This window comes from Sinocyclocheilus grahami, unplaced genomic scaffold, assembly GCF_001515645.1.
Source record: "Sinocyclocheilus grahami isolate Dianchi unplaced genomic scaffold, SAMN03320097.WGS_v1.1 scaffold276.1, whole genome shotgun sequence".
NCBI lineage: Eukaryota > Metazoa > Chordata > Actinopteri > Cypriniformes > Cyprinidae > Sinocyclocheilus > Sinocyclocheilus grahami.
Window position 1 is genome coordinate 1,451,084 of NW_015505455.1, and position 14,071 is coordinate 1,465,154.

Sequence of the window (14,071 nt, forward strand, 5' to 3'; positions counted from 1 at the left end):
GTATTTTTAAATCCATGTTATGGTAAGTGTGCACATAAGTCTTTGTACACTTTCTAAAATCCACACTGTGGTAAGTTTGCACGCTAGTATTCTGCGTTCTTTTCTAAAACCCTGTATGGTAAGAGCTACGCGCAGTAGCCTTGTGCTCTTACTGAGTGGTTTAAAACCCCGATTCCGCCTTGGGCACCACTCCACCTATGTATCCTCTAAATACCTATGTTAACAGGGTGTTGCTACTAGGGGTCTGTTGAGACAGTTCCTTTAGCATATGCAGAGCGTGCGGTAGCCCCTGTGTGACAGGCCAAGACTTAGTATGATTCTAGGCTCTTGGTCGTATTCCCTTAAAGGAATCTATTCCTGATTCCAAGCCTTGAGCTCTACCCCGGGCCCAGGAGTTCTGGCCCTAACAGGTAAGTTTTTTGGGGTATGTAGCCTAGGCCTTTGGCCTTAGGGAATAATGTCACTGACAGCCATCTAACGTCCCAGGGGCAACTCCCATGGCAATATGGTAGAGTTGGTACTTAGTGCTTGCCATGGTTTGCCATGGCGTGGGTATACCTTTCCCCATAGCGACCCCTAGAGGATGCAGTTCGAAGTTCCCATGAAAGGGAACGTCTCAGGTTACTTATGTAACCATGGTTCACTGAGTAGTGAACGAGACACTGCGTCCTCTAGGTTTCTTGCCATGCTTCGGACGCAAGCTACAGACGAAGAAGTGGATGATGTGTTCTCCCGGTGCCTATTCATACTATAGTTGCACCGGTAGTGATGTCATGGCTGTCGCCGGCCAACGTGTTGTTGGTGTTTTTTCAATGTATGCTTCAGACACGGGTCATGACGAGGAGTTCCCCATAGCGACCCCTAGAGGACGTAGTGTCTTGTTCCCTACTCAGGGAACCATGGTTACATAAGTAACCTGAGACGTTATTTCCTTGCTTTGACAATTTTTTGTGCGGCATTATTTTGCTCATTGCGCCCTCCTGTGGCCTCGAGAAACAAGTCAAAAGTTTAACCTATTTAACCTGCATATAAAACATTAGAAATGAGATATTTGTTTAATTTTTATTTTAAGACTTATTGACAGATAAAATATGTAACAAATAAATACATGATTGTGATAGACTATACGATTTTTCTGATTTCTTCAAGCGATCATATTTACCAAGTTTACTATGGTAATGGCCATTATGGTAAAGCGTGCATATCTTTTGCATCGCATATAAATATTTCTGCCTAGTATGGTGATCATAAACAGATCTCAAACATGTTATTTCAAACACTCACTGATGTCTCAAAGTGAGTTTTGAGCTAAAATTATTTTTGAAAGTCTTTAATGCTGATGTTAGCTGGTAACTATATGAAATGATCCGCTGATGCTCTCCAGACTCAGTCTTTGTTCATAATCACTCCTCAAGCCCGAGCTCGGCTTCGGCTGGCCAAAAAACCCTGGCTGTTGGCCCCAAGGAAGCCCCGACGAGGCACAATCAAGCCCTGAAAGTGACAGTGGAAATGCAACTAGCCCTGGCACGCAGTAGCACGCCCGCTTTTGGCCCGACAGTAGAAAGGGGGCCTAAAACAGGGGTCTCCAAACTTGGTCCTGGAGGGCCGGTGTCCTGCAGAGTTTAGCTCCAACCCTAATTAAACACACCTGAACAATCTAATTAAGGTCTTACTAGACATGCTAGAAACTTCCAGGCAGGTGTGTTGAGGCAAGTTGAAACTAAACTCTGCAGAACACCGGCCCTTTGGAGGCCCCCACCGAGTTTGGAGACCCCTGGCCTAAAATATAATATAATATAACCCCAAATCCAAATCCAAGTCAACATCCAAGGCAGCATAATGTTGTTATATTGTTGAACACAAACCTATGATGCCTTAAAATGTTATCTATGAAGGCAGCTACTTTAACACATTTATTACATAATTAAAAGTTCTTAAAGGAGTCCTTTAAACTTACTGTATTCAACAGAAACAAACAAAGTTGTAAAATGACATGAGTGTTTGTAATTACTTACAGGGTCTCTCTGCTCGTCACTGTCTCGTATTGAATGTCGAGTTCTCAGCAGTATGTCATCACTACATTCAGTGTCCGATCCCGTGGGGGACTCGGGTAGATCCAGGAAGTCATCTCGCTTTGGACCACGGAATCTTATTTTGTCCAGTCGCTTTAGCATGTTCAACACAGCTGCTTTAGGCTTTACCTTAACATTATGTATGGCAGCCCTGCAGGGTCAACAGAGTACAAAAAAATATTAAGGAAAATCAAAATCAAGTAAACACTTCACAGAAAACTTTAAAAATGAGAACAAATAGTTAAAGAGAACACTGGTGCAAAATATTCCCAGTAGTCTCTAGGGCTGACCTTTTAAAGCGGAAGGGAATTCATTTGCTCGTCTGTTCTGAAGGCCAAAGCCAAAAGAACATCTCAAATTGCAACAGGTTGTAAATGGATTTCAGGTGCTTTTCCTGCCCCGAGCAAGACTCACTGACCAAAGTAATGATTTGATTTATTTAAATTATTCAGTTTATTTCAGAATGAGTAAATGAATCGGTGACTCAACAGGTAAATATTTCAATTATTCCATGGATCAGTTAATCAAAAGATCATTTAAAGGGGTCATATGATGCCATTTCAGTTTTTCCTTTCTCTTTGGAGTGTTACAAGCTCTTGGTGCATAAAGAAGATCTGTAAAGTTGCAAAGACTAAAGTCTATGTTTATGCGGCGCGATGCAACGCAACGTGTAAAAAGACAGTATAAGTCATTATAATCCATAATTATATCCCCACTGGATGCAACGAATGCCTCGTTTATAATGGGTTTTCATGTTTTTGAATCGTTGCTCCGGCCTGACAGAGCATCATTACAGTATGATAAGGGGCGTAACATTTCCGTCACACGCTTGAAGTATTCGGCCAATCATAATGCACTGGACAGCTGGCCAATCACAGCACACCTCGCTTTTCAGGCCGATGAACTTTGTAAAAATCGACGCGTTTCAGAAAGGCGGGGCATAGAGGAGAAACAATAATGTACAGTATGTGGAAAATAATGTGTTTTTTGAACCTTAAACCGCATAAACACATTGCATTACATCAAATACACAACATAATGTTCTTTTTAGCAACGTCTTATGACCCCTTTAATCAATGATTTAACAAATCATTGAATCAATGGATCAATTATTGAATTGATTTCAATGATTCAATTTATTTCACAATAAATCACTCAGTGACTCAATAGGTAAATTAATCATTGAATCCATAGATCCAATAATCAAAAGATTAATTAATGACCCAACAGATCAACGAAACAATATGTCAATGAATCGATGGACCAATTATTCAACTGGTTTCAATAAATCAGTTGATTTTACAATGCTAAATTAATCATTGACTCAGTAGATCAATGAATCAACAGAGCAATGGGTCTACAATACAGGAAATCAATCAAATCCACTAATGAGTGATTCGATCTATCGTGTCTTGACGGAACAATGAATAGATGGATCAGTTCAGCCCAATGCATCAGTGAACGAGTCAATGAATCAGTCAATGGATCAATAGATAAATAACCAAAGAATAACTTCCTTTCAGAATCACGCGACGATCCGTGTTCATCATCGCAACATCAGTAACTCACATAACCACTCTAGGCCGTTGTTGTGTGGATATATGTGTTCAATATGTTCTACAGAATGATACATTTTGTTCCAAAGATCAACGTGTCTGAATGACAGACTAACGGTCACGTTCCAGGAACGCATTTAAATGTGACATTAAACAAAGCGATGACACATTGGATTATGCCGTGTACATACTTAGCTATTTAAATCTGTGGGTCTTAATGCGACACTGACACAGATACGAACAGTTTCATTTTAAAGATCGTTTCTCAGAATAGAAATGATTTCATCTATGAATGATCACAGTCCTGTAGACGCATACTGCAAATCGCCTGTTGCCCTCTTGAATATTATTAAAGGACACATGTCAAAAGATCCGCTTACCCAGCTCGCAAATCGTAGCAAAGTTTCATGAACCCTGCTGATAGTCTGTGATAGATCCTTCAGTAACACCTGCTGGAAAACTGCTGTAAATATACACCAGGTCCCTGAGCAGCAGCGACGCTCTTCCCCTCTGCTGTCTAAAAGAGCTGTGCGATGTCTCAAGGGTCTTGATTATGTGTGAGTTAATGTCAGTCCCCCCCAGAGAACACGGATCTGCGTGTGTCTTGTTGATGCCACTGAACTCACACACACACACACACACACAGCAGACGGGCAGATCTCCTAGACGCGTCCGTTGATCTCTTAAAGGGGCCGCAGCACTGTCTACTAAACATTTTGGAATCAAAACACACATTGTTTTGTTTTTTTTTGTTTGTTTGTTTTGGAGGGGGGGTTGTAAATGATAAATAGCCATATTTGTTTGTTTGTTATTTTGATTTTTAATTCTTATCGCTTTGCTTATTATTATTTTTTATATATATTATATATAGTTTTACACCAATAAATAAATGTAACTTTAAAAAGTATTTATATTTGAGATGGAGACTCAAGTGTGTGTGGGGGGGTTAAATGTTATGTAACTCCTCTCTTTTTTCACTTTCACTTGTGGAATAAATGAATCATGGCTGATTGCAAAACAACAACAACAACAACAACAATACTGTTATTGTATTATTATATCACAGTTGTGCTTGTAATATTCATGTATTCTCTTAATTAATATGATCTCATAAAACTGCATTTACTATTATTATGTCTAATAAAACAGATACATTTGTGGAAGTGAAATTAGATATATATTTTAACCATTTAAAATAAAAGGTTACATGCTAAACTAAAAGTAAATTCATTCTGTAGCTAAAAAACAATTGGAGTTTAGGCCAAAACACCATTGTTCATTCTGTAAAGCCACACTAAATTAAATCAGCGGAAAAGTATGAAGCTCTTTCTGTCCTTTTATTTATTGTTCTGGCATTATTTGTATTTAATTATTATTCTTGCAATAATAGCTGTAGTCGATATTTTCTAAATTCAAAAATACATATAGGTATAAACAGCAAAATAAATAAATAAATAAAGTTATATCAGAACCTCATACTTACATGTTTCAAGCATGATTCTTTGTGAGCATGAGCAGCACTCTCAAACTCTTATCCTGGGTCAGGCTTGTGACCTTTGACTGCTACACTTAGTAAATAATCACCTTTTAAACATTCACATATTTTACTGATAAGATTACACTGTATGCAAAGCAAAGGTATGCAAAGGAAAGCAAAAAAAAGTTACCAACCCAACAACAAGAACACATTCAAGGACTTTATTATTAATGTCAAACACACCCGAATGAGTTGCTTTGCCGCTCGATGGCGCCTAAAATACTTCTTTGTTGATTCAGCTTTGTTGGCCTTTGTAAAATATGGGACAAATCGCGTACCGTATTGATTTGATACGGGACGCATCATTAAAATACGGGACGATTCCGTATTTTAAGGGACGGGTGGCAACTCTAGTCTTACCAGAGCCCAAAAGACCCAGATTCAGACCAAGACTTCAGTTGTTGAGACCATGTTTACATGTCTCAAAGACACCGCATGATTAAGTCTTTGGACTTTGGATCTTGGCAAGAAATTAGACATCAGCAACTAAAAGACCTAGAAATCTAGGAATTCTATTGAACTGAAACATAATAAGCCTTTTGACTGACCCTGAGACGATAATCACAAATATCAGCTAGGTAACTGATGTGCCAGTAGATGGCGCTAAAAGGAGGTGAAACAGCATAACAAATCAAGTGGCATGTTCATCATATGATTATTAAGTATTTCAGCTTAAGTCACTCCTATTTTTTACTGTCTCCCTTAACTCATAAGTTGTTTAGATTGACTGTGTCTTAAAAACTATTCTTTTGTGAGTACTATTCAGGAAATAACAGCTGCCGGAGCACAAGTCACCCTGAGTTCTCCCAAGTGTTGTTCAAATACATTTACATTGTAGGGGGAGAATGAGATAAGTGGTTGTCCTCCTTTTTTTTTAGATAAAACAAAGGTAAAACTAATATGCATAATAATATTACAGTGTCTGCTATCAACTGAAATAAAGCAACAGAAAAATGCAATTAGTAATGCACAGCTTACATCGGAGCCTCTGCAGAAAAACATGCTTTATTCAATAATTCACGGCTAATCCTCTGTCTATCCCTTTTTTTTTTCCACAAAAAAATATTTACAAAATTTACGTTTTACACAAGAAAACTTACTTTCTGTTAAAAAAAAATTTTTTTTTTTGACTTGCAAAAAGAAAAGAAAAATATTAAATAAATATTACATGTAAATATTACATTTCTCATTTAGTTAGACAGCAGTGTTGGGCAGTAACTAGTAACTTAGTTACTGTAATAATACAACTTTTTGCAGTAGCTAGTAGTGTAACTAATTACTACTAGTGTAACTTTTTATTCTCTGTATAAATAATATTGATAGTAACGTGTCTAAAGGAAAATTTCATTTTTATGCAGATGACACTGTACTGTATTGCTCAGCACCCACCGCAGACCAGGCTCTTTCCCAATTACAACTTGAGTTTAACACGCTCCAACAGAATCTTTATGATTTGAAACTTGTTTTAAATGCTGAAAAAACAAAAGTCATGCTTTTTTCCAATTTGAAATCCAAGTCAAATCTGCCTTCAATCCTCACTTCCCAGGGAACGAAGATTTAATGTGTCTCTAAATACAGATATCTTGGTATTTTAATAGATGAATCTCTTTCTTTTACCTTTCATATTCAGCAGCTAGCAAAAAGATTAAAACTTAAATTAGGGTTTTATTTTAGAATCAAATCCTGCCTTTCGTTCGAATCTAGAAAGAGGCTGGTTGCTGCCACTTTTATGTCTATACTTGACTATGGTGATGTTTTATACATGCATGCTTCGTCTCAAAGTTTACATGCACTGGACACTGTATACCATGGAGCTCTGAGGTTCATCACTGGTTTTAAAGTCCTCACTCACCATTGTGAACTGTATGAACGTGTTGGATGGCCTTCTCTATCAATGCGGAGACTTCAACATTGGTATATCTTCATATACAAAGCTATTTTAGGTCTACTTCCATCCTACCTTCTGACCTACATCAGTGTAAATAACACTGGGACTTACAATCTTCCTTCACAGGATTTTTTCCTTCTGTCTGTTCCAAAGGTTAGAACTGAGCTGGCAAAAAAGGCTTTTAGGTATGCTGCTCCCTCTTCATGGAACAAATTACAGAAATCTATGAAAATTAATACGCTGGTCTCATTGGTAGCTTTTAAGAGGATGTTAACTGACTTGGAGGCAGTCACATCTGGCTGTAGATGTTCTGACTGATGTGTCAATGATTGTGGTTTATCTTAAAGGATTCACTATTTCAGTTGTTTTATGTTACTATATTTTGTACCTATATGTATGTACAAACCCGATTCCAAAAAAGTTGGGACACTGTACAAATTGTGAATAAAAACAGAATGCAATGATGTGGAAGTTTCAAATTTCAATATTTTATTCAGAATACAACATAGACGACATATCAAATGTTTAAACTATCTGGTACATTATATTACTATAATTAAAAATCTTTTTGGAAAATTAAACAGTGACTTACAAGCTTATGTGATTTGATCAAATACATAATGAAATATAATCGTATATGGGCAACGGAGAAATTACAATTAGCTTCAAGCTACACATGACAATTAATGAGAATAATACAACACTTCTACATGAATGTCACTATCAATCACTAGAATTTTATGTGGAAGATACACAGTTACAACTTCTGTCGGGCGTGAAGAAAAAGTAATGTAACTAGTAGTGTAACTAATTACTGTTGCCAGAAAGTAATAAGTAAAGTAAACGTTTTGAAATGAGTAACTAGTAATGAGTAATATATTACATTCTTTGAGTAACTAGCCCAACACTGTTAGACAGACATATAAATCATATATTTAAGACAAGTTTGAACATTTGAATTTATTTAGCTGGACTTTTGACTTTAAAAAAGGTTTAAATATACATACTTTACATGACAGCAGACAAATACTTTTGAACTTCAGAAATATGTTCAGATTTTTGGGCAAGGAAGATAAACAGAGTAATGGGATGATAGATCTTTTCTATTTATCTGGAATGACACTTTGTGTGCCCCCCCTTCCCAAAACACTCTTCAAGGGTGCAAAAAAAGGCATTAGGACTTTTCTCAGTCAGTCTATGCATAGGTGGGGATATTTTTTCAGGAACTATTTCTGCAGGTTACATTGTAACATCATTAAGTGGAGACAAGTCTTTATGAGTGAGTCATTGAATCATTCACTTAACCAATTTGTTCAAAACGGATTCATTCATGAATGAAACTCACTGAAACATTCTTTCTATCTTTCTTTAAAGGGGTGGTTCAGTGGTTTTTTTCTAGGCTTGATTGTGTTTACGGGGTGCAGTCTAGCAGGTGTTAATGTTTCGTTTTTTTAAAAACGCATTATTTTTCACATAATTTACCTTTATTCCACACCGCTCTGTCCCTTCTCTGAGAAACGTGCTGATCAATTTCCTGCTTTTATGAAGCCCCTCCCTCAGAAATAGGCGATGGGCTCTGATTGGTTAGCTAGCCCAGTGTGTTGTGATTGGCTAAACCACCTCTAGTGCGCGTCTAAATGTCCCTCCCCTCTCCTCAGCGGCATGTGCTCCGGTTGTATTGTAAACAAAGGCGTCGTTAATATCGCTTATCAGTTTGAGCCCGATTGAGAAGCAGAGGATATTGAAGAGGATCATGCAGAACCTGTGCAAGCACGGCTTTTAATGGTAGGCCTATGTTTTTAGCTTGTAGTTGTCTCATACTTTTAGATACGCTGTTATTTGTAAATGCTACTGCTTATGTTAGCTTTTAATATACGGTTTTATCCTGATTAAAGCTTTAATACAGTACGGCAACTGCACACGCGTCCATGTTTAATGCTTCTCATAGCTATGTGAAAATAAGTGTATAATTGTAACAGTTCATTGCTGGAGCTGAGCTGAACGAGAGAGAGAGAGAGAGAGAGAGAGAGAGATGCAGAGCGTGTGCAGAGCAGGGGGACGCGAGGAACAGTTTTAAGAACCTCTGCTTTAGAACATTGATTTTGAAACTTGTGAAGCCATTAGAATCCTTAGAAGACAGAATCGCGATTCATATATGAATAGATTTTTAAATGCACCTCTAGTTTTCTCTTCCTCTTCTCTAAAGCAGCGCAGCATGGCCTCGCTGCCTTTTCCCGAGGGCGGGGTTTATCTGAGTTTGTGACGTCACGAACCCGGGAAGTAACTTGTTGTAGTCCCTACCAGCCATTTTTGTAGGCATTAAACTGCCAGAATTTTAAAAGATGATATCTCCGTTTGCATTGAACTTTCAGCTTCGTAACTTTGCAGATATTGTAAATGCTCAAACAGCAACATTACACACTAACTAACGTTAAAAAAGTGAAATCGCAATTAATAAAAAGACATGTAACGTACTGAAAAGATTATTATTTTTTGTCTTTAACATATTTTCTTTACAGTCTCAATGTGTCAGATTAAGAGGAAGAAAAATACATTTAACTGGACTTTTGACTTACTAAAATAGATTGAACAGTGACAACTTCTTGTCATTTACTATATAGATGGTGAGGGTAATAAAACTGCTATGCTATCATTGCATTTTCTTAGATCAGCAGAGATAATGAAACTATAACAAATGGACCTGGGAGGGGTTAATGCACTCTCACAGTTTATATGACAACGAACATTTTGTAGATAGATTTAACCCTTTCTGCTGTGAAAATACTGAATAAATACCCCAGTGAGGGGAGAGGCTACTCCCCAAAGGCCATTTCCCACCTATTTTGCCCTCATTTTCCCATCCACCCAGTCTCTGATGGCACTGTGTATGTGAGACTTCAGGAAGGGGCAAAGTTTATCAGCACCAAGCTGACTGACAACTCAAAGTAAGCTGTAACTCTATCCACCCAATTAGATTTCTTCCCAAACCTTGTCAGACCTGACAACAGAAGAATGCTCTTTCATGCATATTACTCAGGATTCGCAGCCCATTTCATACTTAAACCCAGCTTATTACTCTAATATTACATAGTACTAAGTGAAATTCATTGTTCAAGAAGAAGAAGAAGAAGAAAAAAGTATGATGGGATCTGATTGTGATTGGATGGTTAAAACATGAGCATTACATACCAGTGGATTGTGAAAGCCTAGTCCCTTCTTGAAAATCCATCGGCGTCTGCTTTTGAAGGTGGAGTTTTTGACAGTGATGTGGATAAGGCTTCAGCGTAATGGTAATGCTTCTTTTAAAACTTGCAATTTGCTAGTGTACAAAAGCTATTTCTGGTTCACAATTTTGATTGAGCGGTTTGTATCAATCTGCGTTTGCATTCCAATTGGAAGTTCTGTTTCTGCTCACTCAATTTGGGAAGGCTCTTTACTGTACCTCACATGAGAGCAGACAAATGCTTCTGAAATATATTGACTGATTGATTTTCCTTATTAGAGTCAATGTGAACAAGCTAAATATTACTTTCAGTTTCAAACAGGTCTGAACTTAAAATTTTTTTTTTTTTTTACTATTTTGTTCCAAATGGTAACACATTGTGCTACAAATTTTGTAACACAACATGAAAGAAATCCATTATAACATGTACATGAAAATGTAGAAACATTGGACACAACTATGGGGCACCATTGTGCAGCAGCAAGCATCGCAACAAAAAAGGAACCTCAAGGTTGATCTAGGAAAATGTGTGAAAATGTATAGGGCCCCATTCCTATATTTTGCCTGGGGCCCCCAATTCACTAAATCTGCCCCTGGTTAATCCAGCAGTATTTAACAGGAGTATGAAAAGGCCATATACATACCTCATTTGAAATATTTTTGAACTTAAGAAATATTTTTGGAAGAGGGATACATTGACAGGATGAGAGATGTGAAAAAGGGGGATAATAAAAGGGAAAACAATGTAATTTTCTATTTAACTGGAATGAAACTTTGTGTTGTGCCCCCTTCCCTATTTCTGCAGGTTACATTTTATCATTGGGTGGCAACAAATGACTGTCTTTATGAGTGAGTCATTCACTTAATCACTTTATACAAAACACTGATATATTCCATTCATGAATGAAACTCATGATCATTAATAATCTTTCTTTCTTTCTTTAAATAAAAGGACTTGTAATGTATTGCAAAATTAAACAGTAAAAGTCAGCTCTTTTTATTGTTGTTGTCTTTGGAGTATTTTTTTATAGTTTAATGTGTGTCCGATTAATATATTTTACCACTACACCCCCATCCCTTAGTTTCTCATTCTGGGCGTGAGTTCAGCTCAGTTGTTAATATTTCATGTGCCCTTTGAAGCAAGGCAGTTAAGAGCACTCAGGATAATCAAGCTCAGCTGAAGATGAATTCTTGCTCTGTGCCACCTGCGACAGTAAAAGCTTCACACTGGAATTTAGGATAAAGGGCAGAAAGCCTGTGTGAAGTCACACTGATGAAGTTTACATATGATCCTTTCTAAATAGTACACACAATTAGAGTTAGTAAGTTGAAAATAATGTGCTAAAGATACCCGGATGCTTTATTATTTCTGGTGGATTTTTGAAGTGTGTATCTGTGCATGCTTTTTTTTGGCTGATAATACCCAAAATCCCTTGTGCAACAGAAAACATTTAGTTTGTTGGGATTTTCTTTAGAATTCTTTAGTTTAAAAAGCTGTGATGCCTTCTGCACATCAGCTATAGCTATGCTAACATAAAGAGTATGTGATAGAGGTTTGTGGTATCAAGACACATTTAGATGTGATATAATGGCGTGTTATTAGATACTAAGCAATAATACATTGACTATCAACAACACAGGGCTCAAACTGACTGCTTTAATCACAATTAGGTTATTTGTGAAATATGCCTATATGCTAACGCCATAGCCTCAAGATATAAAGCAGTAGAGTATTCCAGTAGTAAAACATAATGTTTACTAAAAAAAATAAGAAAAAAGCTAAAACTTCATAGCTAAACTTTTTTTTTTATAAATATGTGTTAGTACATCCTATTATGAGAAAAGACAAGATATAAAAATACAAAGAGAGAGAGCTTTTATTTTTACAGCTTCAATTTTTGTCCAGTGTCTCAAAACATAAAAATAAATACAGCTATGTCATAAGAAATCCAGTGTCTTTTGTGAGGGGCCAAGATAGCCTCAAGATATAAAGCAGTAGAGTATTCCAGTAGTAAAACATAATGTTTACTAAAAAAAATAAGAAAAAAGCTAAAACTTCATAGCTAAACTTTTTTTTTATAAATATGTGTTAGTACATCCTATTATGAGAAAAGACAAGATATAAAAATACAAAGAGAGAGAGCTTTTATTTTTACAGCTTCAATTTTTGTCCAGTGTCTCAAAACATAAAAATAAATACAGCTATGTCATAAGAAATCCAGTGTCTTTTGTGATAAGAAATTATTTCGAACACCTGCAAGTCTTTTTCACTGCTGCTTCTTTGGAATATGAACCGTGAACTGTCACTTAATTACTAAATAAAACACATTCATTTTCATTTCCTTGAGTCTATGGGGTTTCTCTTCACAGTTCGAATGTTATTAAACATCGCCACTGAATATTGTTAAAGTCGAACAGTATTTTTAATAGACTTTTAGTCTTGTGTTTCGGGACTACAGCACCATAGAAGCCCAAATTATTTACTAAGTACAAAACATTTTTGATTTAACCACATTGGATAAAAATAATCTTGCATCAAATGTTATTAAAACGCTTTTCAATATACAAATGGCCTTAAAATATTACAATTTCAAAACAACAACAAAAAATATACATCTACACAGTAATTACACGAGGAAGGTATTAGTTAAGAGACGGATCTCCTCTATGAAGACGGGCCGAGCCGGGCACTTAGTGAAAATTTCAGCATTCCGTGATTTATGCTTCGTAACCAGAAAATGTCTCTACACAGTTCCAGCCTTGTGTGACCGTGCACAGTTTGCACAGTTTTAAGAAGCACTATTGGTAAAATGTACAAAATTACACAAAGTCTTATGTGTCTCTTCAAGTCCACCTGTCACTCGGTCAGAGCGTGCCATTCGGCATGCTGGGAGGGTTGTAGTCCCACATCTAGTGGTTTGGCACAGTTTCCATAAATCCTCGCTGACCACGTCTTGCATATTTACATACATTCCCTTTTCTTTCCTTATCATTCGTTTAACAGGCAGATGTCTGCAGTAATACTATTCTCCAATGGAGCCTGGACCCCAGGGACACACTGGAGAGCAAGGTGCGCCTATAGGGAGGGTCTTTGGGTAATTCACCTTCCTCCCACTGTCAAGGCTCCTCACGAGGGCAGAAGTTCCTCAGGTTTCCTGCTGGGTCAGATTGATGTTTCATTACTGCCGCTGTAGTGAGCAGAAAGGGAGAGAAAAGGAAGGAGGATACATGCGGGTTAGGAGGGTGTTCGGGAAGGAGTACAGGCCAAGTACAGCAGCCGCATGCCACATGAACAACAGGTGTAAAGAAGACATTCTTTGTCTTCGGCACACATGCTCCAGCAGACACAAAGAGCTGAACAGAATCAGAGTGCTCAGGTTTCAAAAACATGCAAAAATAAATGCCAGTTCATTTTAAAATGTGTTATTTTATCTTCTTTTTAAATATATAATGTAGAGATGTCCGGTACCACTACTTTGGTAGCAAGTTGGGGAAAAAAGTAATAATACCCAGTTGCTGCGTTAAAAAATTATGATATTTACATTAGTAATTATTATTCTCCAGGAAGAGCAGTGAAATGTCATCATGAAATAAGCCTCTATATCTTTATACCAAGCATGATTTGTAATTTTTTTTTTTCAGTAGCACTTTACTACAGAGCCCCGCACATGGCATGCAGGAAAAAAATAGTAGGCTATTCGTATACTATTTCGTTCCGTCGATTTATAAATTGTGTGCATGATTTACTAATTTGTTCCCTCGATTTGCTAAGTCGTGCACACGATTTATAAATCG

General features: G+C 37.1%; 2 protein-coding genes across 2 annotated transcripts in view; both read right to left on the reverse strand.

Annotated features, from left to right (window-relative positions):
- Positions 1-4,251, reverse strand: part of gramd4a (GRAM domain containing 4a) — a 78,503-nt gene extending 74,252 nt beyond the window's left edge. Inside the window, exons 1-2 of the mRNA XM_016291802.1 lie at positions 4,009-4,251; positions 2,016-2,223 (exon numbers count right to left, since the gene is read on the reverse strand). Coding sequence (XP_016147288.1) covers positions 2,016-2,223; positions 4,009-4,037 — 237 coding nt within the window. The 5' untranslated portion in view covers positions 4,038-4,251. The remainder of the gene's footprint in view (positions 1-2,015; positions 2,224-4,008) is intronic.
- An 8,186-nt stretch (positions 4,252-12,437) lies between these two features.
- LOC107600014 (cadherin EGF LAG seven-pass G-type receptor 1-like) overlaps positions 12,438-14,071 on the reverse strand; it is a 32,856-nt gene continuing 31,222 nt past the window's right edge. Inside the window, exon 22 of the mRNA XM_016291783.1 lies at positions 12,438-13,431. Coding sequence (XP_016147269.1) covers positions 13,404-13,431 — 28 coding nt within the window. The 3' untranslated portion in view covers positions 12,438-13,403. The remainder of the gene's footprint in view (positions 13,432-14,071) is intronic.